This window comes from Pollachius pollachius, assembly GCF_949987615.1.
Source record: "Pollachius pollachius genome assembly, chromosome: 2".
Lineage (NCBI taxonomy): Eukaryota > Metazoa > Chordata > Actinopteri > Gadiformes > Gadidae > Pollachius > Pollachius pollachius.
Genome location: NC_136935.1, coordinates 2,631,348 through 2,655,183, shown reverse-complemented (window position 1 = coordinate 2,655,183; position 23,836 = coordinate 2,631,348). Strand labels below are relative to the sequence as shown.

At 44.4% G+C, this 23,836-nt stretch overlaps 1 protein-coding gene across 1 annotated transcript; it reads left to right on the top strand.

Annotated features, from left to right (window-relative positions):
• Positions 1-642: 642 nt before the first annotated feature.
• On the top strand, positions 643-23,022 carry col21a1 (collagen, type XXI, alpha 1). Its single transcript, XM_079729727.1, has 29 exons — positions 643-865; positions 4,167-4,294; positions 4,561-5,121; positions 6,079-6,244; positions 6,417-6,645; positions 7,307-7,480; positions 8,633-8,710; positions 9,566-9,649; positions 10,629-10,691; positions 10,927-10,980; positions 11,076-11,129; positions 11,360-11,413; positions 11,763-11,816; positions 11,911-11,964; positions 12,051-12,104; positions 12,271-12,324; positions 13,966-14,010; positions 14,119-14,172; positions 14,266-14,319; positions 15,609-15,662; positions 16,009-16,080; positions 16,634-16,669; positions 17,426-17,470; positions 18,569-18,601; positions 18,764-18,910; positions 19,391-19,445; positions 20,144-20,335; positions 20,664-20,741; positions 21,971-23,022. Exons 2-29 carry the CDS (start codon positions 4,198-4,200, stop codon positions 22,156-22,158), a joined length of 2,883 nt encoding a protein of 960 aa, XP_079585853.1. The 5' UTR covers positions 643-865; positions 4,167-4,197; the 3' UTR covers positions 22,159-23,022.
• The last annotated feature ends 814 nt before the right edge of the window (positions 23,023-23,836 follow it).

The following is a 23,836-nucleotide window of genomic DNA, read 5'->3' as shown; positions in this document are numbered from 1 at the left end:
ATATATAGAACGCAGTAGCGCTTTCACGTCTTGTTTGCTGTCGAACGCTAAGCCGTTGGACGTAAGTCTTGTGCTCGCTTGGGGAAAAGGGAAAAGAGGAAATGTATTCAGGGCGATAACATGAAAAACAGGTAGCCCGCTGTCCTCAAACACGCACATTAATACCCTCGGGGTCAAGTAGGTTTTTACCCCGACCATGTTGAACCATTTGGTTGCTCAGCAATGGGTCCTCCATCCACAAACACTCTCATGTTCTGTCCAGAAACGTCCTCACATCCCCCCCACCAAACTCTGAAACATTTGGAAACATGCTGTCTTCATTACAACCTTTTTCCCCCCCTTTGGATGGACAAGCGATGGGCTGTCTTATTTTTATTTATTTATTAATGTTTTCTTTTTTTTCTTTATACTACATGCTTCTCTTATCTGCATCCTTTTTCCACCCTTGGTAATTGAGAGAGGCAGCAGGCCAGTAAAACAGACAGAGGGAGAGAGAGAGAATGAGAGAGAGGGAGGGCTTGGAGGAAGGGAGGAAGGAAAACAGAGCGAGAGAGAGAGAGAGAGAGGCGTCTGGGAGGAAGGAAGACAGAGAGAGAGGGAGAGAGAGAGAGAGAGAGAGAGAGAGAGAGAGAGAGAGAGAGGGGAGAGGGACAGAGAGTAACTGAGGAACGGCTGGAACAGAGAGGGCAGGCTCTTTGATTCACCAGGGAAACATGTGCGTTGCTACGCCGACCCAGCAGCCTCTTCTCTGGAGTTGAAGGACAACGCTGCAGCACTGACGTCTGGCTGTCAATGAGAAGATAGGGAGGAATTTACATTACAAGTACCACTGCTGCTGCTGCTGCTTACACTTCGCTCACCTCTGGTAATATATCGATATTTGTTGACCATTTTCTACCATGCAATCTATGCAGTAACCGTTAATGCGTGGATTGGTTTGAAATTTGTTTTGTTTATGGGTCGTTTCAACACACAGCATATTGGAACTGCTTGGTTATCATGCAGTTATTACTGATGTCAGGGCTGATGTCGCATTACATGTTGATATGGTCAAATGTCATTTTTCCTGGAGTGTATTTTCCGTCAGATCTATTTGACTTCCATTGCGTCTTGTTTAATTCAGAGTGTAAATAGTTGCTCACTGTCTAGTGGTTGATCTCGGAGCAGTGTGCTGGACCTCTGCTGAAGCCTGTTGCATGTTGAAGACATTAGGACAGTTATCAGTCCCCTTGCTCGAGCCGCTGTCAAGGAAAGAATGATCATAAACGATCTCCAGAATTTTGCTGGAGCCAAGTACCAAATCAGTTTTACTCGCAACGTCATTCAAGAACATCAAAAGATGCACGTGTCATTGTAATTCATTCATCCATGCTTGGGATGATTGCGAAACAATTGAATGGACGCACCGTTCTACTCATTGGAAAAGACCCCTAGCAGGCCTATTTCAAGAAGAACGTGCAAAAATAGATTATGAAACACAGATGTTTATTTCGACAGAGTTCAGTGCACTGTAGAACTGATAACTCATTGCTTTCTTGGATGTTTAAAGAGCTTAGGGTATATCAAAACAAAACACCTTCTATTGCACAGGGACACCCACCCACACACACCGTCTGTCTTGGCGAGTTTGCAGGCCAGGCTGAACTGCATTATGCGGAAAAAGGTTCATGTCCGAAAAGCAGTATTTTCAGGCTTGCGGGATCTTAGTTTAAGGTTATGATTTAAAGGCCATGCTGACAGGATTGGATGCCCTTTTTAGTGACAGATGTGATATTCAAAGCAAAGTGGGATATTTAAAGCACAGCATATGCAGTCTGCTGTTATGGTGAAAATCTATGGTATGTCATGACTCAAGCGTTCCTTTCCCGAAATGCTGAAAAGGTTATCTGAAGAGGTGGGAGGAATCAGCTGTTCAACAGCTTCCCTACTCCTACAGCCAGCTGGACCACAAGTCAAGGGCTTAGCATGAATTTCCGAGGAGCAAACAGGATGATTCCTTTTAACAAAAGTTCTCTTTGTAAAGTGTCAAAGCGAAGGCTAAGGCTATTGTTTCATGGAGGTTGCACTTGACAGTTACTGTTTGTGGGTTTTTTGTGCAACTGTGCAACAGGTGACATAACTGTCATTCTGTGATCTTGCCTGGGATCAGTAGCTATAAAGAGTTTGCACTGCCCCTGTAACCGCAGGGGTCAATAGGTCGGAGAGCACTGTAAATGCCATATGAAGACTGGCATTCACCTGTTTCGACTTCAAGCACATTACTCATTGTGTAAAATTGCCTCACGTTTGTCTTACATAAACCTCAGACCCACGTGGACAATCGGACCATTTCGTTTTCCGAATTCTTCGAATTTCACGTTTTTTACGACACTCTGTAAAAATGACTCGTCCCTTCATACTTCCCCGAATAAAAAAAAGATGGCACCCCTTCTCGTCGTACCTTAACATGTGTTTGGTCGCCTTCCAGAGATGGAATTTCACTGTCTGACGCCACAAATGAGTTCCATGTGGCGTAAGCAGAGGTGTAGAAATGCTCCAGTTGAGGGAAGCTCAGTTGAGGGGAAATGTCACGCCGACTGGCCAGGGTCGAGGAGGGGGCTTTCCAACATCACCCCCCCCACCCAAGCCCCCCGATACACTGGCCTCTGTTGAGGCAGGAGGAAAGTCCAGCCAGCCCTGCACAGCCATGTGGAGCTGTGTCTCAGCGTTTAACATGGTGGAAAAACCGAGTAATGTCATGAGCACCACGCCATATAGTGCCTTGGCCATAGCCCTACGATGCCACGATGAGGCCCAGAGGCTGTGCCCTTTGGCAAACTGTTTTGCATTGACCGCTCCGGATGCAGTTTGATCGCGGTGTTTAAGGTGTCTGCCGTTTTCAATCACAGTCAAAGCTTTCTTTCCTTTCACTCCCTTTTTTTTGGTGTTATTTTTGCGCAGCATGTCTGGTCCTCGTTGAAGTAATTTCCCTTTTATAAGGTCAGCGGCTTTTCTCTCTTTCTCTGGTCGGCGACTACAATGAGAATAGGTTTAGGCTAGCAGTCACCGAGAAAACACCATGCGACCGGGAACGTGCGCTTTACTCACACATGGTGGGAAGCTCCCGGTTACCTGACTCAGCATTGCTGCTGAGCCTCTCAGATTCTGCCTTTTCCAAGTATAAATAGGTTTATACATTTTGAAAGAGACCATAGCAGACTAATTTCATTGATCAATGCCTTCCATCCCATCCCTCACTTCACTGGCATGACCATAACCTTCATTCCACTGCAGGTTGCATCATCAGGAGCTTATGGTATGACTTTGCCCTTCATGAAACAATTCTCTCTTTGTTTTTGCATGCATGACTGTTTTTGAAGGACAAATCATGCATTTCTGATTGTCATTTTTGCCTTGAGAGTCAACTTCATTTTATTTATTTGTTTACATGGGCCAGCTGCCAAAATAAAATGGCAACAATCACAAGGTACAGATATGTACAAAACAATTGTCTCCTGTCAAAGAGTGCTCTGCTTACAAAACTAGAAACGATCCATTGGGAAAAATTGTCAGTACTAACATAATCTGTCAGCCAAATTGTATCAACAAATATTTCAACACAATTCATATCGTCCTTGTTTGTGCATATCTGACCCATAACTTCAGCAACAGTTCTATCTAGGGTCTTGTTCCGAGATGTGCTTCAGGTTGCTATGCATCATTCTGAGTTGTTTCCTCCTTATTATCTGCACATGATGTCAGGCTTATTTCCTACAGTTCTGGCATTTTCTTTGTTTTCACAGTTTGCTTACAATGGAGTCAGGGGGAGGATAGGCAGATGGATGAAATGATTGACGATTTTGCTTCAAATGGTAACAAAACAAGACACTTGTAAAAAACGTGTGATTCATTTTATGCCATCAATCGCAACAATCGTCTTCGTAACCGAGCAGGCAAATAATTCAGTCTCCCTGCATTGCTGAGCTTCACACAGCCTCTGATGGACCAAACCCATCTGGGAGTTTAGGCGTCTTTGTTAATCAATCAATTGTTCTTTGTCTAAACGCGACAGCTCCCCACATCTGTCAAGGCAAAAATGACATGGCGCTCTCATCTCAAATGCAATATGTGTTGTCCCTTCAAGTTATCACAGCCAAAAACATGCATGTGTCTCCATTCCCTTATAGGTGCACATTTGGAGCTTGGTACTGCTTCATTATGGGTTACAAAACAAGATCCATGCATTCTCTCTTTCGGTGTCTGTGCTTCATGCTCCTCCATTTGCTTAGCACAGCACAAGATGAAGACTTAAGAAGTAAGCTTGCTTCTGTCTTCATTGATGTATTTGGACATTTTGTAATGCATGCCGTAACAAGAGCATACAAATGAAATCATGTAGGCTATTGTAAACCACATGTTGCAATGTAAGCACTTTGTTTTTGAACCTGCTATGACATAAGCAAGCAAAAGTCATGTTGAATTCATGTTTGAGACAATTAATTTGCATTAACAGAATGGTTGTATAACATCTAAAACCCAACGTTAACCCCATGCTTGGATGTGTCCCTCTGTCTCCCTCAGGTTGTAGAACGGCTCCTTGTGACTTGGTTTTTATCCTAGATGGTTCATGGAGTGTGGAAGACGTGAACTTTGACATAGTCAAGCGATGGCTGGTCAACATCACCACCAGCTTCAACATCGGCCAGAAGTTTGTACAGGTGGGGGTGGTCCAGTACAGCGACGACCCCGTCCTCCAGATCCCCCTGGGGAAGCACTTATCCAACAAGGAGGTCATCGCGGCCATGGAGTCCATCGAGTACATGGGCGGCAACACCAGAACAGGAACTGCCATCCAGTTCGCCACCGACAAACTGTTCGGTCTGTCGGAGCGCGGACCGAGGGGCATCGCCCGCATTGCCGTGGTCCTCACCGACGGGAGGTCCCAGGACACGGTGCTGCAGGCAGCGGAGGCGGCGAGGAAGAAGGGAATTATCCTCTTCGCCATCGGCGTGGGGTCAGAGACGGAGGTGTCTGAGCTGCAGGACATCGCCAACAAGCCCTCGTCCACCTACGTGTTCTCAGTGGTGGACTACAAAGCAATTGACAAGATCCGCGAGGTCATTCGCCAGAAGCTGTGCGAAGGTACGAAATGCAGGGCCTCTTGTTGGTCGCCATTGAGCCACTGGTCGGCCAAGATTATCTTGACTTTAAATGATTGATCGAAGGCGGCATATTGAGCCTGAATGCTTTAGCAACCAAACTTCGGCAATCTTACCCAATGGGGCAATTGCGCCCCTCCAATGTTTGTCCTCTACAAGTGTTTGTTTTTGCACATGATAGACTCAGATTGTTGTTAAGTGTCTGACAACCTTACGGGAAGGATCCTTACAGAGAAATACAACTCTTTTCTTTACCTTTCACTTGATCATGTCTGGTTTTTTATTGTGTCAAGTCTTGCTCAGGAGAAGACTTGTGAGTGTTGAGTTGTTATTTCCATAATGTTGTCAGAAACTTAGAAACAATCTGAGCCAGAGTCAGTGGTAAAACAAGCACCTTTAGGGGACGTTTGTTCGCAGGGCTGTATTGCCTCATAGGGTTTGATTGCAGCCACTTTTTGGGCTCTTGCTTAGTTCTGGACCAGTTTCGAAAAATTCTTTTCCGCATCAGTAACCTAGTCCCAATATTATAGGAAAATAGGATCCAGTTTGAAAAATCCTGAAGTTATCCTTTAATGAACACATAATCTGAGGGACACCAGGGCCAATATCCCCCTTTGGAGCGTTCATTGGCATTTTAAACAGTCTTGATTTTTGGTGCTAAGTGGGGTTGAACAACAGAAATGTGGATAATGTTTATAAACCCTGTTCACTAAACATAAACACATTGTTTCCAGTCAATTGTCTCTTAATAAGAGTTGTAATTCGACAAGGAGAGACTAGTAGGTCTCTAAGGCCCCTTTCACAACAGACCATAACACTGTTCAGGCCGCAACTTTTAAAGGTTTAACGCATGTCGGATTATTTTACAGTGATGGTTATTAAGTGTATGATTTTGTGTTAACCGTTTTCTTTCGGGTCCTTTATCTCTGGGCTCCTTCAGAGACCGTGTGTCCGAACAGAATAGCGATCGATTCCCGCGAGGAGAAGGGCTTCGACCTCCTGCTTCATTTGAATTTGGCTAAAAAGACCCGAAAGACACAGGGGTCGTTTTACGGGACTAGAGCCTATGAAGTAACATCTCGTGTTGATCTGAGTGACTCAACAAGGTAATTTGTGCGTTCTTTCTCTTTTTCCTATGGGCTTTGCTTTTCCTTTATTTGTTTGTTTGCTTTTAAGCTCGCAAGTTCATTGCTTGTTCAATGCCTTTTCGATCATCGTATTATCACCGGACCAACTGACATTTTTCCCCTCTTCTCCTGGGCCTGCCTGTCTCCAAAGGTCCCTGTTCCCCGACGGCCTGCCGCCCTCCTACGTTTTCGTTTCCACCCTGAAGTACAAGGGCTCTGTGACCACGGAAGAGTGGGATCTGTGGCGGGTGCAGTCGAAGGACGACAAACCTCAGATGGCCGTGACGCTGAACGGAGCCGACTACACGGTGGCGTTCACCACCACCAGCGAGGCACCCAGTGGCATCCAGACCGTGACGTTCTCGCCAAAGACCGCCAGGGTAAACCGAAACCGTACACATGCTGCCAACAGCTGAACAGAGGCACACTGGCACGATTCATTCAACCCCTTGCACACAAACGCTTTGCGTTAGAGGATGCCATGGGTTTTGGTGGGAGCGGTGGGGGACTATTTTGGAATTGGGAATCTTTTATGCGTTCCAAGAAAACTGACATTGTCGTTTAAATCTCCCAAGTGGCACCAAGGATTTGACCGTTTGCTTCTGCCATAAATGTCGTCTTTGTCCCAACATAACCTCAGAATCTGGACTTTTCCAGCGCATGCATCACTTGCCCCTGCTATTTACTTATTTACTTGTTCATTTGTTTATTTATTTTCACACATGCAATCAATCATTTGACCTGGTCTTGGCTCAAAGGGGCGTCCATTAACTCTCCATTAGAGATGGTTACACATCCCAGCAGAGCTAGAGACAACGTTCCCAACCCTCATGGCACCAGGCATTCATTTGTAGTTACCACCGTCTGTCTACCCTCGTAGCTCTCTCCTCTCTCAGTCTCTCACCACAGGACACGTGGAGCTCCTTAATGCCTTACGCTTGATAGGCAGTAATGTGCTAATGTGCAGCGCCATGCCAATAGCTGTTTCCAACATGCTGTTTCCAACATGCTGTTTCCAACATGCTGTCTCTCTTGACAAAGGTCCTGTTTGATGAGAGGTGGCACCAGCTCAGACTTTTGGTGACCGAGGATGATGTGACGCTGTACGTGGATGACCTGGAAGTGGAAACGCTGCCCTTGGATCCCCCTGTCGGGATCTTTATTAACGGGAAAACCCAAGTGGGGAAGTATGTCAGCAAAGAAACCACCGTACCGGTACGTTTAATGAGGACAGCGACAGGTTTACAGCAATGTTTCTATTTTAAACATGTTTAAAAGCAAACAAATTCATGTGCATAGGACACTTTCAATACTTTTGGAACATTTTGACACCGCAACACTATAAAAATGCGCTCTAAAGTCCCTGATAACGTTTGTGTTATCAACAATAGAAAGTTACATATTAAACACAAAATAAAATATAATGTTTGTAAATTTGATGCTATCAAGCCAGCTTTTTTCCCATTCTTTCTAGATTTTAAGAAAATATAATGGTTTTCATTTTCAAATATTTAATTTGGAACAAATGGCCAAGCTTTTTTCTGAAAACTATTCTATAGATATGTTGAACCATGTCCTCTTCCAATATAAACATAAGTAGGAACACAACAGAACAAATGACATGACATTTACAACAATAAACCTTTTATAACTGCACTTAACTAACTTTACTAGCACATTCTAAGCTCTAATGATAGGCCTGTGGCCAGATGCAGGACTGCATACACACAAACTGTTGTTCTATTCAAAAGCAACACCAATAAGAAGGGACTTGTGTAACTGGGTTTATTTCGAGACACCTTTAAGTGATGCCAATATCTTAATGTTTTTGGTATCTGGGTCTCAAACTAAACTGGTCTAGTGAAGAGGTCTTTTTGTCAGCTTTCTATGACTGGAGCACTTCCTGATTGTATTGATGGTTTTAACTTTGCTCTGGGTTATTGGAAGCGGATGTACAGCTGTAATTGTTTACGGCTAGCATGCTAATACATGTCTCACAAGGAGTGTTTTTGTTCTGTGCCTAATACTCCCATCTCTGGTACTCCCCACACGTTAAATTATTTTCCGTAGTCTTACCAAGCTAAAGGACATTAAAAGGCCATTTCTGTGTAAATGTGACTTTTCATAATTAGCAGAGAACGATTTTCTCACTCTAAAATTCATTGAGAACAATGCAGTTTTAAATTCTGTGATAAAAAAATATTGGCCCACCTAGTCAGTCTGTACTACTCGGTTATATGACATTGTCTGTGCCAATTCCTTTGATTCACAGATTGTATTGTATGAACCGCATCCCACTCTGTCATTTTAAGTATTTTCTCATTTTACTCTAAAGTAAATCATGTTGTTTAATTTTATTTTGTGTAGTTCGAGATTCAGAAGCTTCGCATCTACTGTGATCCCGAGCAGAACACCAGAGAAACCGCTTGTGAAATACCTGGAATCGTAAGTATAATCGTGCCTTGAATGACATTGAATTGTTCTGTTTGCTTGTCATGCTATTTTTAAATATGTAATTTGTTTCAAAGCCATTACAGTGTGTGTGTTATTATAACATCTGGCAGTTCCCTTTGTTTGCCAAACATAGTATAACCACCAGTGTTGTGTGGTGGCTTGGCACTTTTCTCAGTCACCCAATCCAGTGCCAAATTAACGTTTACAATGCTTGGTTGATGATATAAATACTGACTACATTTGGAAGGCTTTTTACACAGGCTTGCTTAAAAAAACATGAAATGCCCCCACTGTCTTTTTATGCCCTTCCCCATATGCCTAGTTAAATATTGTCTTTACTTTATAACATTTTATATGTATTTCACAATTGCCAAGCTAGCTACTTGGCTTGCTACCACTCTCACTGGAAGCAGACCAGCAGCTAGACTAACTAACCACCCTGTGAGATGCTACAATGCTAGCTCATTCCCAAACAAAAACCTAAACCTAAAATGATGTCTTCCCAAACCAATGAAAATCTGAGGAGCCTTTTTCTGTTGTTGTCCAACCTGGTTCAAGTTTACGCGGGATGATTGATCCGTCGTATGTTTCTGTGTTGGCACTGGAACTGTTGTGTTGCGTGAGGCAGCGGGGTTGAGAGTTACGGATATACCCCTGGGAGCGACATTTCTCGGTGGCGTATGTGAAATGATTTACACCAGTTAGCGTATAGCGGCGGAAGGCGTCCTGTTGTGGGGCCGTTTCATATAGACCTCTCGGCATGCGCACGGCTCATTACACACCATGTGCACACCATCTCCAGTGGTGATTGATATCTACCAAAGTGCTTTGTTTGCTTCATTGCAGTGTGCCAACAGTCCTGATTACTCCGACCCCACCCCGGAGCCATGCGCCTGCCCCCCAGGACCAAACGGACTGCCTGGCATGAAGGTCCGTTTGAACTTGGTCTGTCCTCTGGAACAACGTTTGAGGAAGGGAATCTGTTAAGGAATATTCTTATGTTAGGGAAATGTTTCAATACTGGACGTTTCGAAAGAAGAGGTGCAGAAACAAATGCTGTTTTTATTGTTTATCAGACATCAGTCAAGAGGGGAGCTTTTAGGATTCTTATCTGGGATTAAGGTTATTAGTTATTTGTGCTTGTGAATAATTGCAGGCCTTTATAAAGCATGGTTGGCCTACACGTTATATACAATTCAATCATACATATTTTTACCAAAGTGCTGTTTTGACAAATAGCTTTTATCACTTTGATAATTTGGATAGCTGCCCTACTAAATTCTTACTTAGTGGTTTTATCTCTCTTAACGGATTTTATACTGATGCATGGATTAAATTGGCACTTGTTACTTTAAACATGGCAGATCCCGAGCTGCCGCTGTGATTTAACACAGGTCAGTGGTGTTGGGTTCTGTATACTTGAATGTTTGTGTAAAACAGAACCACATTGCCGCTTAGGGTAAATAGTTGCCCCAATGGAAATGTCCTTAACAAGCAACGAAATGTTTCATGTCCTTAACGGATAACACAGTCTCAATTAAAGAAGCTAACTACACTAAGAGCACCTCTTCAGAGGCTTTATCTGGGCAACAAGAATGTTTGAGAACAAGCCCTCCCTGGTGCAGGGACACGTGTGTTTATAAGGTCACGCAGCCAGGCTTTTACTGCCCGTAGTTACGCACAAAATGTCGGAGGCATCACTGGCTTGCAGATGTTTTGTCTCCCCACCCCCTGACAATTAATTGAGGCAGCACATTCAACGAAAGCTTCATTCCAAACTTCCCATGGTCTAATTGTCAAATTGACAGTTTACACCCATGAAATTAAAACTTCTTGTCTTTTTAAACAAACTTGTTAAACAAACAACTTGTTTTCTTTTTATTAATTATGATCTTCCCGTTGCCTTCAGGGAGAACAAGGGGGCTCTGGAGAGCCTGGTAAAACGGGACCAGCTGGTGCTGAGGGTAAGCCTGTGAGTACTAAGCAGTTCAATATACCAAAATAACTTCCACCAACACAAAGAGCTAACCAATAGACAGGCCCGCCCCTTATGGCGCAGGCAAGAACATTGCATTCAAAATACTCCAGCAAGCAAGACTATTACAAATACTACAAAATAATATATCTACATTCTAAAATGTCATGAAATAGTATATAACGGTCTGATGTCTATCACTCAACACATCCATCACAACTTTTTGTTCTAGGGTGTTCCGGGTCCTAGAGGACATCCTGGGACGCCAGGTCCATCGGGAAAAGAGGTAGTTTAAGTTTACCATCACCAACACTGAACTATCCCCAACCATAACCCCAACCCTATGAATACAAGCTGTGCTCCGTGTTTCATTCTCCTTAGGGCCCGCGGGGGTCTGATGGGTTCAAGGGAGAGCAAGGGCCGGCCGGTGTAATGGTAGGGTGTTTCATTATTGTGCCTAATTAGGCTAATTAGGCTTTATACCCATGGGCCATCTGGGTGGTGGAACGGATTCGGATTTCCGCATTTGTTTCCCCCCCCGCCTCTCTTTAGAACAAAGACGGAACCAAGGTTGTCGCTAGGTACATGAGGCACATTGGTTTAATTGTCAAAGTAATTAGTAAATTCTTGTGATCATTGTTGTAAGCTGTGACTCATTCCTTCAGGGAGAGAGAGGCCAGCCAGGGATGTCTGGACAGCTTGGGCCACCAGGGGAAAAGGTGCGACACATTGTTCACTATCGACCCAAACCCATATCCATGCTCATTTCCACTTTCCAGGGGTCAGGGGAGTTTATCTACCGGCTACACCCTACAGATGTACTAATTTTAGACCTCAAAGGACATCTCTAAACAACTGTTGCCCGGTCGCACATTATCTATGGTCTATTAGCGGTAGGCTTTGATCTAATGTAATGACAATGACTGGTTACGGGAACCACTTTGCATCTGTTTCACGGTGGATTAAACAGAGTAAAACATGTCATGGATTCCTGCTTCCAAGGTCAAAGAAAGATGTGAAGGGGCATTTGAGTCCTACTTCATTAAATGGTTGAACTTCGTCTTGCAGGGCACACCGGGACTCCTGGGCAGAGCAGGGTTGCCAGGACAAGATGGAAAAGTGGTGAGAAACGTAATCTCATCAGCATAGAGGCTGACTAAAAAGCGATGTTACGATGCGTAAAGTTATGGATAAACACTTGTCATGCTCTTCCCAGGGGGCTGTGGGAATCCCTGGACCAACCGGGCAAGCGGGTCATCCGGGAAAGCCGGTGCGCACGAGTAAACTTCCTCATTATCCCCGTTTAGAGACCCCGTACTAGCTTAAAATACCCAAATCTTTTCGTTCTATTTCAAGGGTATACACGGAAGAAATGGAATGGACGGGATTCCGGGGAGGGCCGGACAGAAGGTACGCTTCGCCGAGTCTTGTCAACCATCGACGGATTAATAACAGGACGCATGGCCCAAAACAGTGGCAGGCGGTTCATTACGGCAGTCTTTTACTGCACCAGTGTGTCGTTTAACGACCCGTACGAACAGCTTCCCCCCGACCAACCCGTGTGCTTGTCTTTTAGGGAGAGGCGGGCGCCAACGGCGTCCCTGGTCTGGATGGACGGGAGGGACACCCTGTAAGGCATCGTGTCATCGTCCTCATTCTTCATGTCGGCCGTTGTGTTCACAAACGCATATTGTGGTTGATGTTCGCGTCCACCACACGGTCTGAAGTTGACAAAGTGCCATGGTGAAATGTGTGATGGCTGGCATCCCAGTTCTGCAACTGGCTCAGTCACTCTTTCTGCCAGACGTGAAATCCAAACACATGCTTGTATGTGTTCTATTTTTATCCTCATGGGGAACAGTGTTCTCAGATTTCTCTCACTCTTTTAAATAAAAAGTGCTATGTCGATAAAAAGAAACCTTTCTAAGGAAAACGACGGTATAGGTAAAAAAATCAAGCCAACCATATGCATCTTATTCAAATAAGTATTGCTAGAATAATACCCAAAGAATAAACAAGCCAAACGCAAAGCATGTGAGGCTCATAATAGCGAGCCACGTATTGCAGAACACATACCAGGAACTAGGCTGACACTAATTTGAATGTACTGTACGCTCGCTGTTCAAACAACAAAGTACCATGAGGTCATGAGTAGCAGCATGCGAGTGGCCTCCAAAGCCAGGAAATGATGGGTGATCCCCCTCTGGTTCATTCCAGGATAACCCTGTTATGTAACGAGCCACTCGGGCTATGGTCGGCCTCAGCCTTAAAGCAAAGGATTGAACCGAGGCCGCAGTTTGCTGATGACAGAGAAACCGTTTTGAGGAATAAAAAGTTTAAAGTAACTGTTATCTTCCATCGATGCTGAATGCGAATGCCGCACTGGCAGTTTAGTGATAGATTTACGAATGATGAGTCAGTCGCTCCACAAAGCCATTATTTCCACAAGAACAAAACATTTAGCGGATGATTTAAGGAGGCGGTATCTGCACTCTTTCAAGCTGCATGTAGAATATATCAAAATAATATATAATCCTTTGCCGTTGCAATCGGTCTGTATGTTCGTCTGCATTGATGTCAGTCTGTCTGTCTTTTCTTCTGTCTGGCTGTTCCTCTGCCAGTGCTTTTCACAGTTGTGATCAAACCGCTTGACATCTGCACTAGTTTTACGTGGAAACCAGGGGCTTGAGGGTTTCCACGTCGGTTTCCTTGGTTCTGATCAAGCTCATAAACAATCAGTGCTCTGAACTGATGAATTTAACTTTTCCTTTCCTGCATGTTAAGCAGAACACATTTCCATTGACAAACATAAACATCATACTTTATTAGAATTTGTTGCAGGCTGCTCACGCAAGCAACTATTTTATTTTGATGTTGAGCCCCATCGGGTAAGTCATGTTGATCATTAAATGTGTCTAAAAAAGTCCCATATCTTTAGTATGTCTGGTTGTTAGTGGCAGCATGTCTGACATTGATGTGGCTCCCGAGAGCCATCGTGTTCAGCATCAAAACGGATCCGGTTTTCCGCCGTAAACAGTGGCGGGAAACGGTTATGTTTTCCTTGAATGATTAATGAAGTACGTCCTCTCGTCTTTCTGAACGTCCAGACCGTCTGTGTACAAGCACTACTCCGCCCCATTAAATACATCAATGAATGTCACACATGGATAGATTGATGCTGAGATGGAAAAATAGGCCAAGTAAATACTGGGAGGAAAACCATGGAGTGCAGTTTCAGGGTTTTACTATTCTAAAGGTTTCTTGCTCCTAGGGATTACCTGGCCAGACTGGAATGGCCGGACAAAATGGACTTAAGGTGAGCTCCATTTTCAACCTTTATCTATGTTTAACAATTGATGTTGTTCTTATAGAGCTGCAGATTGCACTGCTTCAATGAGACACCAATGTGTTTTGTATCTGTAAGGGAGAAGCTGGATCACCTGGGCTGAGGGGCTTCACAGGATCAAGCGGCTCACCTGTGAGTCCAAATTAAATTGTTTATTCACTGAGCATAGCGGTGATAATAATGATGATGATAACAGCACAAATACTTTTTCTCTGGCCCCTGCAGGGTCAGAGTGGTTTACAAGGGGAACGAGGTTCTGTTGGACTACCTGGAACCAAGGTAATTAGTAGTTATATAGAGCTCTTTATCACACTTGGGACTGCTCAAAACGCTTTGCAATTTGTGCCTCATGTTAACCCATTCACACACCAACGGAGGTGTCGGCCATGCATGGGAACAGCCAGCGCGTCAAGAGCATTCAGGGTTAGGTGTCTTCCTCAGGGAACGCTTGATGCTTAGCTAGGAGGAGCCGGGGATCGAACCAACAACCTTCCAGTCGCCAGACAACCCTGCTTTCCCTCCTGAGTCACTGCTACTTTTGTTCTCCATGTATATCTAGTTGTGCAGTGGTATATTATTATGTAATACATGTAGTACATTAAATACTGGCAGTTACGCCACATGATATTGCCTTGAAGTAGATAGGTAGACTCAAAGGATAAGTAAGTGTATGACGCCAGTGAACCAGATAAACTCATAGCAGTGTATGGCATATTGAAAAATGCTGATGCATTTGACTTGACAAAAAAAGTAAATCCAAAGCTTCCCTGATTTATAAAGTTGGAATAATAACAGCATTATAAGAAGTCAGCTATGCTGGTCCCTTTCATCTGTGTTTGATCAGGACTCATGAAGCATATACTATTGAGTAATTTGTGCTATGGCTGCCATGCTAATGATGCTAAATTAAGTGGTAATCCAGACAGCCTCATTTGGTCTGTGGAAACATCGTGGAAACTCCAATAGTGTGGGCTCGTCTGGCCTGGAACAGTTGTCTGCCAATCAGATCTCATTAGTTCTTGCGCCGCTAATTGAGCCTGAGTGCTTTGCTGCATGGCACAGGAGTGAAGCTCAGAGTTAATAGACATGTGGTCCATGTCAGGATTTCTTACCAGTAAAAAAAAAGAAGACATTTCTTGGTTCTGTTCGATTTCAATGAAAATGCGAGTGACTACGAACGAGATCGCTGAGATTAGAGTTCTGGAGACATGGGATGATTAAATTAAACGTGTGGCCGACAGTGTTCCATTTGTTTGATCACTGTATGTCATCATGGGGAAATAGACAGGCTTAAGTCATACATGATTTACTATTAAGTCGTTCTGCAAGACACTTTTATCCAAAGCAACTCACGTGAGTGAGGCTTAGAAAAATCAAGGCATGCAATAAAGATTGGAGAAACGTCTCAAACGTCCAGGTGCGACACGACCGGGTTCCTAGAAAAAGCCCCAGACCACCTGGACAGAGTGCAGCGTAGCTATAGGACGTAAACCACATTGTTCTCCTGGTATGCAGCCTGCTCAGACACGGGCGGTCCTAATGTAATCCATGATTGGTTCTTAATGAAGGGGAGCAAGGGAGAGAGCGGAGCCCCAGGACTCTTCGGGAAAGCTGGCCAGGAGGTATGTCCGTGCGGTAACGTTGACGTCCAGACATACAGACATGCCCAGACCACTACACTCTTTGTTTGAACACTTTAATCTGAAGGATGGATTCAAACAAAGTCAAAACCCAGCATGTTTCTTTCCTCAAATCTTGCAAGTCAATTTTTGTTGTTATATTCTGAAATGCTGGTGTTTCTCAATAAAGGAATGGAAGTTACAGTGAAAAGCGACAACTGCAGAAACGATAAATGTGCCCTAAGGCACTGAGTGTGGGTAGAATACATTTGATGCGTCAATAATCGGGTTCGATGAAGTGTTCCTGTGTTTAATACATGGTCTTTCTGCACTGGATGACATCTTGAAGGGGAAAGCGGGGAGTCCGGGACAAGCCGGGGAGCCAGGTCACCCAGGCATGCCCGGCCTGATGGGCATGAAGGTATTTATAGAACCCCCTTGTAGTCCTGACATCTGTAGTCTCGCCACTGTATACTAACAATGATTCAGCAGCTCTGTCTAGTAATGTCTTATTCTAAGAATATCTTAGTCCAAGATCCTTTGATATGTCTGTCATAGCTCTAGTACTCAATGTTTTGTGATACAGTGGTACAAATACTGTGTACTTGCAGTAATCATGCAGTATGAACATGCCTGTGATTTGACAAAACTAATATTTACATGAACTGGGCTGGCTGCGTGACGTTGCAAACATTTAGTTTGTTGCAATGTTTGCAAATTGCTTCACATAAATATTTAACACTGCTTGTTTTTGAGCATACTAAATCTAAAGTGACATTTGCCAATTCTGGTTGAGCCATTCAAACAAATAAAATGCCTTGAATGATATTTTATTGTAGACTTCTGTGTTCTGCAACTGATAATGGTGGAGGTAGAATTAATAAGGGATTTCCATCCGTTTTTTTAATTATTATAAAAAAATAGATTAAAGATCAAAATGGCAGTGCTAAAAGTCTGTTCTTGTCTTTCATCAGGGCCAACGAGGGAGTACAGGAGAAAGAGGAGGAGAGGTACCCTACAGACACACTCATCCACCCCCTGACTGCCTCATATCTAAAGTTGATCGTGACCCTGCACAAAACTGTGTGATGCCAATTCAGCTGGAGCCAAAGAACACTGCCATGTACAGCTTAGGAAAACATCCATTCCAATAGTATACTCAGATTGATGTAGAAACGCTCCCCTACTTGAGAAACCTTTCACATAAGATTCATATTTTCTTCATCCAGTAAGGAAAAAAGAATTGCATAATCTGGTATCGATTTGGACAACATGGAGAGGTCTGCTATATTTCAGATCTCGATAAGTACAGTACAATTGGCAGACGTTCCTGCGCCTTGCATGCTTTTAAAAATCTGGGGGCGGCCAAGCTTAGATAGCAGCAGCCAAAGCTTATGTCACAACAATTATTATTTTTGCCATATGCTATTGTTGCCTGGTAACTGTAATGTGTGTTCCGATGATATATGATACATAATATATATATATTCATTTTTTTATTATATATTATATATATATCTTATGTGTGTTCCGATTATGTTTATTTATTGATTATGTGGCTGTGTGCAGCATATATATATATAAAAGCTATCTATCTAAAGCTTGTCTGCGTTCCCTTGGGCAGGGCATCAGTCCCACTGTCGCTGACAGAGCTACTGGGATTTTCGGTCGTTTATATATATATATATGCTGCTCACAGACATATAATGGAAGCTGTGCAGGGTTTTCTTGAGGTGCTGTGAACTATGTGCTGTTCTTCCCCCCAGGGAGGTAAAGGGGAGAGGGGGGAGCATGGACGACCAGGGGAGCATGTGAGTGCTTCCCTCCTTGTCTTCCTTCTTGCCTTATATAAACACTGTATTTATTAATACATGTGTATATGCCTTATATATACACATGTATTAATAAATACGTAAATGTTGTTAATGCTGAAGAACAGCTTTCCTTGAGAAAGTCAATTAAAGAAAATGTTATTTTTAAAGTCGCAATGTGTGACATTTCAACTTGCTTGTTGCTTAAAATTATCTTGACATCACATTTACATTTAGAGGATTTAAAGGTTGTATCAGCGATGTTAGGCCGAAACATAAATGATCACATTCATCTGATCTTTCCTCACGATCCGCTAGCTGCCCGCCCCGTAAGCAGGCCGTCGAAAAACTGTGTCTCTGTAGCCTACACTCCGAGATCGCACACAAAAACAAATGATACTACCAAACCACTCAAAACCAAAATAAATAGTATTCCAACCAATCACCGACAAGGGGTGTGTGTTGTGGGGTTTTTGCGCTGCGTTCATGGCGGTTTTTACTGGATGCACGAAACACGGAAGGGAGGGGCGAGCCGGCTCTGTTTGTTTGGGATCTCGCTTCAAACACCAACAGAAGAGCCGTCCCCCAACATCGCTGACACAACCTTTGACAATGGTTTTTTGTCCAAAGCGCGTTGCAACCATTCCTACACACATTCACATACCGACAGCGGAGGGGATCGTCTCATCTTACTATCGACACTCCCAAATCCCCTCCCACCTACGCCAGCCAGCCCTCCCAGCTACGCTAGTTTGCGTCACACAGTTACACAACAACGGAAGGGGCTTGATATAACACACTGCGACTTTAATAAGGGATGACATCAGAAAAAAAACACACAGCTGATAAAAAACATGTGAATACATAATGACACTTTAAGTATCAAGAAAAGTTGAAAATATATATATATCTGTGATCACTGTTGATCACTCACTTGGTTATTCACATTTTTCAACCTTCACTGTATTTATTCTTCCCTTTCGTTCCCTTACTGTTGTCACTCATATTATTGGTACCAGTATAAGTAATCCCATATGATAGTCATTCGTTTTCTTTGTTTACTCATGAGCGTTTGTGTTGATGTGTTGTTATTGACAGGGCTCTGCGGGTTTGAGCGGCCCGAAGGGAGAGGTGTGTTGAAACATCGTCCTTCCCCCCCCCCCCCGTGTCGTCCTTCACCCCCCGTGTCATCCTTCCCCCCCCCCCGTGTCATTCCCCCCCCCCCCCCCCCCCGTGTCCTCCGCGCTGCACTGTGTCTGCGCCCAGCTAACTCCACGCTTGTGTTTGGGCTAGAAAGGGACAACTGGAGACCCAGGACAGAGGGGCCCAGGAGGTCAAGACGGCCGACCCGGACAGCCAGGATCCATGGGCCCCCCCGGGTCCCGGGGCGTGCCTGGGACCAGCGGCCCTCAGGGCCCCTCGGGGCCAGAAGGCCCGTCCGTACGTATGGTGCTTCTTGAACGGAAAGGACCTCACCAGAAACCACCGGCATCATGATGATGAGGTGGAATTAAGTGAGGCTGGGCTTTTGGGCTTCTGCTTTACAAACCCGATGGTATTAGACGAGGACCCACCAGAAGGCTGCCAGTTCTCTGGAGGAACTCGCAGACAATTGAGAGCCTCAGGAATTCTGAGTCCTCGTTAGTCAGAGTGTTTGAGCCTGACACCGGCTGAGCTTGCAACATGGTGTCTCCCATTATCCATTCTTGGGGAGGCATTTCGAGGTACGACAGGGACCTAAATACAGAGCCAGGGATCTCTGTGTGGTGGAACTCGATGGTGGTCACAATCCTTTGTATTGTATTGTATCGTATTGTATGAAGGGTACTTTGGGTACCACCCTCTACAACAACGGTTGTACTGACGATTACACATACGTGTATTTCAACACAGTCCACTTCTTTCTCTTCGTTTGTAAAGGGCAGTGAAACCTCAGACCAGCACATTCGGCAGATTTGCAGAGCAATGCTTGAAGGTAAGTTAGTTATGTTTGTTGTTAAGTTTGTAGACGTGGGTTTCTATCAGGTCTCTCTTGTCAAAGAGATGCATAAACTCAGTCATACTTACCGGAGTGACTAAAAGGTTGATCCAAAATGTGTATATTTGATATTGGTCAATGGGGACCCTATATAGGGACAGTCCTGAACACAGCGACCCGCGTAAGAATCGTGCCTGTGGTCATTTGCTGCCTCCCCTCTATCTCCATTATCTCACTCTATGATAAAGCATAAAAATGCAATCTTAAAAAAAAATACATATATAGTTAGTAGTATATGCTATATTTGAACCTCCTAAAATGGCATCTTTTGATTGGTTCGCTATCTCGCGATTTTGGGCAATAATCCCATGATTGAGATCTCAAAACCCGGATATTGTTTTCATCGCAAAATGTCCCACTTTGTTTTGCTAATAAAAACAAATAAATCCCGGAAAATCCCTGTTATCTTGTTGATTTTTGGAGTGTTCACGTGTAGTATATACTAAAACAATTATTCACCTCAGGCTCCGTGAATAGTGGCGAACAGCGCCCGAGGCTTCAGGTCTCGGGGGCTGTTCCCCACTATTACCTTCACTTTCGGCGAATAATTGTTAAATATTCAACAATAACAACCCATTGAAATAATTATTTTCAGGTCCTTAACGAGCCCTTCTTTGTGGTTCTCTGCTCCCCAGCGGAGCTCCCTGGGCTGCTGCTGAGCCAGCAGCAGCCCAGCTGCTCCCGGTGCTACACCCGCCCAGGGTCCCCGGGCCCCCCGGGGCCAGTGGGGGCCGGCGGCCTCAGGGGGTACCCTGGGGTTCCGGGCGCCAGCGGCTCCCCGGGCCGGCGTGGGATACCCGGACACCCCGGCATTCAGGGGATCAAAGGTACCTTAGGGAAAGGTTTAAGGAGCGTTTGAGGACAGGGATGTACACACACACACACTGACTCACACACACACACTGACTCACACACACACTGACTCACACACACACTGACTCCTCTCCCTCTCTCCTTCTCTTTCTCTTTCTCTCTACTCCCACTCACACTAAAACTCTGACTCACCTCACTGAATCGCCCACTTACTCACTTACACACAGCGTACACACACAGATAGATCAATGAGATGGTCACTGTGGACATGTGTGCCCTGTTTACTGTATATCTACAGTATATCTACAGCATGTTCATGTGTGTCTTTGTGTTTGTTCCCAGGGGATCCTGGCTTTAAGGGGGATACAGGAAACCCAGGGAGATCAGAGGTTGGAGACCCGGGACCTCAGGGGCCTCCAGGTAAAACACTGTGGGAGGGGCTGGGTCCCCTTAAAGGGCCCATATCAGGCCACCAGGTGTGAGTGTGATTAGCCATCACAATCTGTTTTGAATATGTGCAGCTTCCGACATCACAGGTGGGCGTGTCCACCTAGATGTCTGATGGATAGATCGGTCTACCAGCCTACCCAGTGGACCGTAGCAAACGTTGCTCATCTATCCGTCACACATTGAGGTGGACACGCCCACCTGTGATGTCAGAAGCTGCACATTTTTCAAAACGGCTTGCAACGGCTAACCACACTCACACCTGGTGGCACATGTTCACCCTTTAACAGGGGCAAAGAGCCTCCTTTAGACACACTGCAGAAGGTAGCACTTCACTCGAGGACAGCTTGACACGCATCCCCTGGTGTTAGAACCCTGGGTTACAAGCTGGAGAACTGGGATCTGGTTTCTACTGCCACACGCATACTAATAGGTACAGCTTGGACTGTATTGACTCTGTATTTAATTAACTATTGAGTCGTTTAGCAGATGCGTCTACCCAAAAACAACTGAAATGAATTAAGCAATTAAGGAGCAGGTATGGGCTTCTTGCTCTGGGATAATTACAGTCTACGGACATCAGGGATCAAGTCCAGATCCCTGGGTCTGGGAGTCGAAGACACTAGTGGTTCCCGACATTGGGGTATGGACCCCTCTGGGGTCCTTTGACATGCATATGGTGTCGCAGAAGATTGCTGACACAGGCTATGGATATTTGATAATCCATTTTAGCAAACCGTTTCATTTATTTTTAAAGGTCTCAAAGCTGCCCTGAATATAGGAGCTGACTTCAAAATGAACCTTAGCCACGAGCAAATCAATTGGTGTGCAGTAGAGCGATGCGATTAAGTTCACCAGGAGATATATTTCAGTGTACCCAGGGGCTGATGAATTCCTACGGGGTCATCTGAAGCGTGACCAACAGACAAAAGACTCCAGAGAACCGTTGAATTGGTGGGATAAAATAAAAGGCTTCTCGATGGTGCATTTAAATTAAGCCTCCGTTCCGACCGAGCCTTTTCTTTTGAGCTTGGTTAAATGTAATCATTCGGCCTTGAAGTCGAACCGTTTACCCTCATCGATTTTATGCATACATTCCATCAACATGCAGGTAGGGTCGGCAGCATCCTGCTCCAGGTTTGGTATTCCGCAGGAAAACACAATTATGACCGTGACCGATTTCTGTAACGTTCTGCCGCCAGGTCCCATGGGTCCCCATGGTTACAGCAAGCAGGGGTCAGCGGGTAAACCGGGGGCCCCCGGCCAGAGCGGGGCCGAGGGTAAGCGAGGCCAGCCCGGGCCCCCGGGTCAGAACGGAGCGTGTCACCCGGCGTTGTGCTACGGCAGCATGTCGAGACGAGACCCCTTCAGTAAAGGACCCAACTATTGAGGCCATCCCCCCCTAGATTAGACTAGATCACATCAGACCCACGCAGTTGAAACACGTGTCATAATTTCCAATCTCAGGAAGAACTCATTCTTACAGCGTTTTTTTTTTTTTTGGTCTTTTTGTTGTTGCGTCATGTGGACACGACATACCTCCTCTGATAGGCCGACATGTCACACATGATTTCTTCATCCTCATCGTCAGCACAGCTTCATCTTCAATTTTGTGTGTTATGTTTTGCTGTAATTATCCAGACATGCTTACAATGGATTTTTTCTAGTTTGGGGCTTTCACGTTGGTTCTTTCCGTTGTATATTTAAGTGCTCCAAGCTCACAAGAAGTAGGATTAACCATTCGTTTCACTAGGAAGACGGTGGGGAGGTACGTTTTCCCCTGCTGCCCCCTTGTGGTGCTCCTGTGCATGTTTCAACACGGGGTTAAAACTCAAAGTAAACACTCGACTTATTTTAAACATGTTTCTTGCTCAATAAAATATTTTGTGATAACTTATCTGAGGAATCCACATATTTCAGGGGGAAATATGTGAATGCTGACTGTACAAAACGCAAATATTTTGTAATAAACCCGGGAAAACATGACACATCTGTAATTTAATGTCTTGTAATAGGCTTTTACTTGTGAATACCCTCATTCAAATAGGCTATCCCCCAAAGAGTATGTAGGCTGAAATTTCAGTTGTCTTTGTTAGTCATTTTTATTGTAGCAGTTATTTTATTGTTATTTATGAAAGGATCTTAAGTGTATCTTAACAGTGATATGTTTAAGCAGCTGTTGTAAAACGTGTGTGACCGTGTGGATTTTTGAATGGATTTTTAAAAAACTAAATAAAGCTTTTTCTTTAAAGTTTGTGAAACAATAATCGTCATTTTTTATAACTTTCGGAATCATATTATATAAATTATTTGAATCTCAATGTCGGCAGCACTTCTGCACAGAAAATAACTTGTGCTTCTCTTAGATATCCCCTGTGGACTACTAGGAAAAGTTTACAAAATCCTTTAATTTACCTTGTAGAAAGGTAAACGGAGGCCAAAGTTTCCACATGACACCAGGGGGCGCTGTTGAGTAACATCTAAATTAACGATCAACCCGTTTATACAGCGAACTCTGATTAAATCGGAGCGTAGTGCGATGCTCATAAACACTTGCTGCCTCACTAAAACAGGACGCAGTGCAATAAAGAAGGCTTTTCCAGCTGAAGTGTGGAGCATTAAGCTTTATTGTTCAACGACACTGTGTGGTAATAAAACAACAAAATAAAAAATATACAACTATTTGAATGATTTAACACGCATTTGGCCCCACAGTTCAGGTCGTTTTCACTTATATATTTCAAGTCGGCTCAACACATGGTTCTTCCGCGCATTACTCGGGTGATTAAAGGGCTCTGTCATTATTCTTTCAATTGTTAAGTCCCGTCTCCGATTTCAAGTGTCTCCTTTTACACATTTGAGCCGCCACATTCATCTTCCGAGTCAGTTCACTTTTATTGCTGCTGCCGCTAGAGGCTGGCGCAAAATACACACACACGCACGCGCGTGCGCGGGCGCACACACACACACACACACACACACACACACACACACACACACACACACACACACGCACTGCTCAGTGGGATGGACTCGCAGGGGCACAACATGCCTCATCACTTCACTTG

Coding starts and splice junctions, on each gene's coding strand:
- col21a1 (XM_079729727.1), top strand. CDS start 4,198: ATGGGTTACAAAACAAGATCCATGCATTCTCTCTTTCGGTGTCTGTGC. Junction 10,692..10,926: donor CTGGTGCTGAGGGTAAGCCT/GTGAGTACTAAG, acceptor TTTTTGTTCTAG/GGTGTTCCGGGTCCTAGAGG. Junction 11,817..11,910: donor CAGGACAAGATGGAAAAGTG/GTGAGAAACGTA, acceptor TGCTCTTCCCAG/GGGGCTGTGGGAATCCCTGG.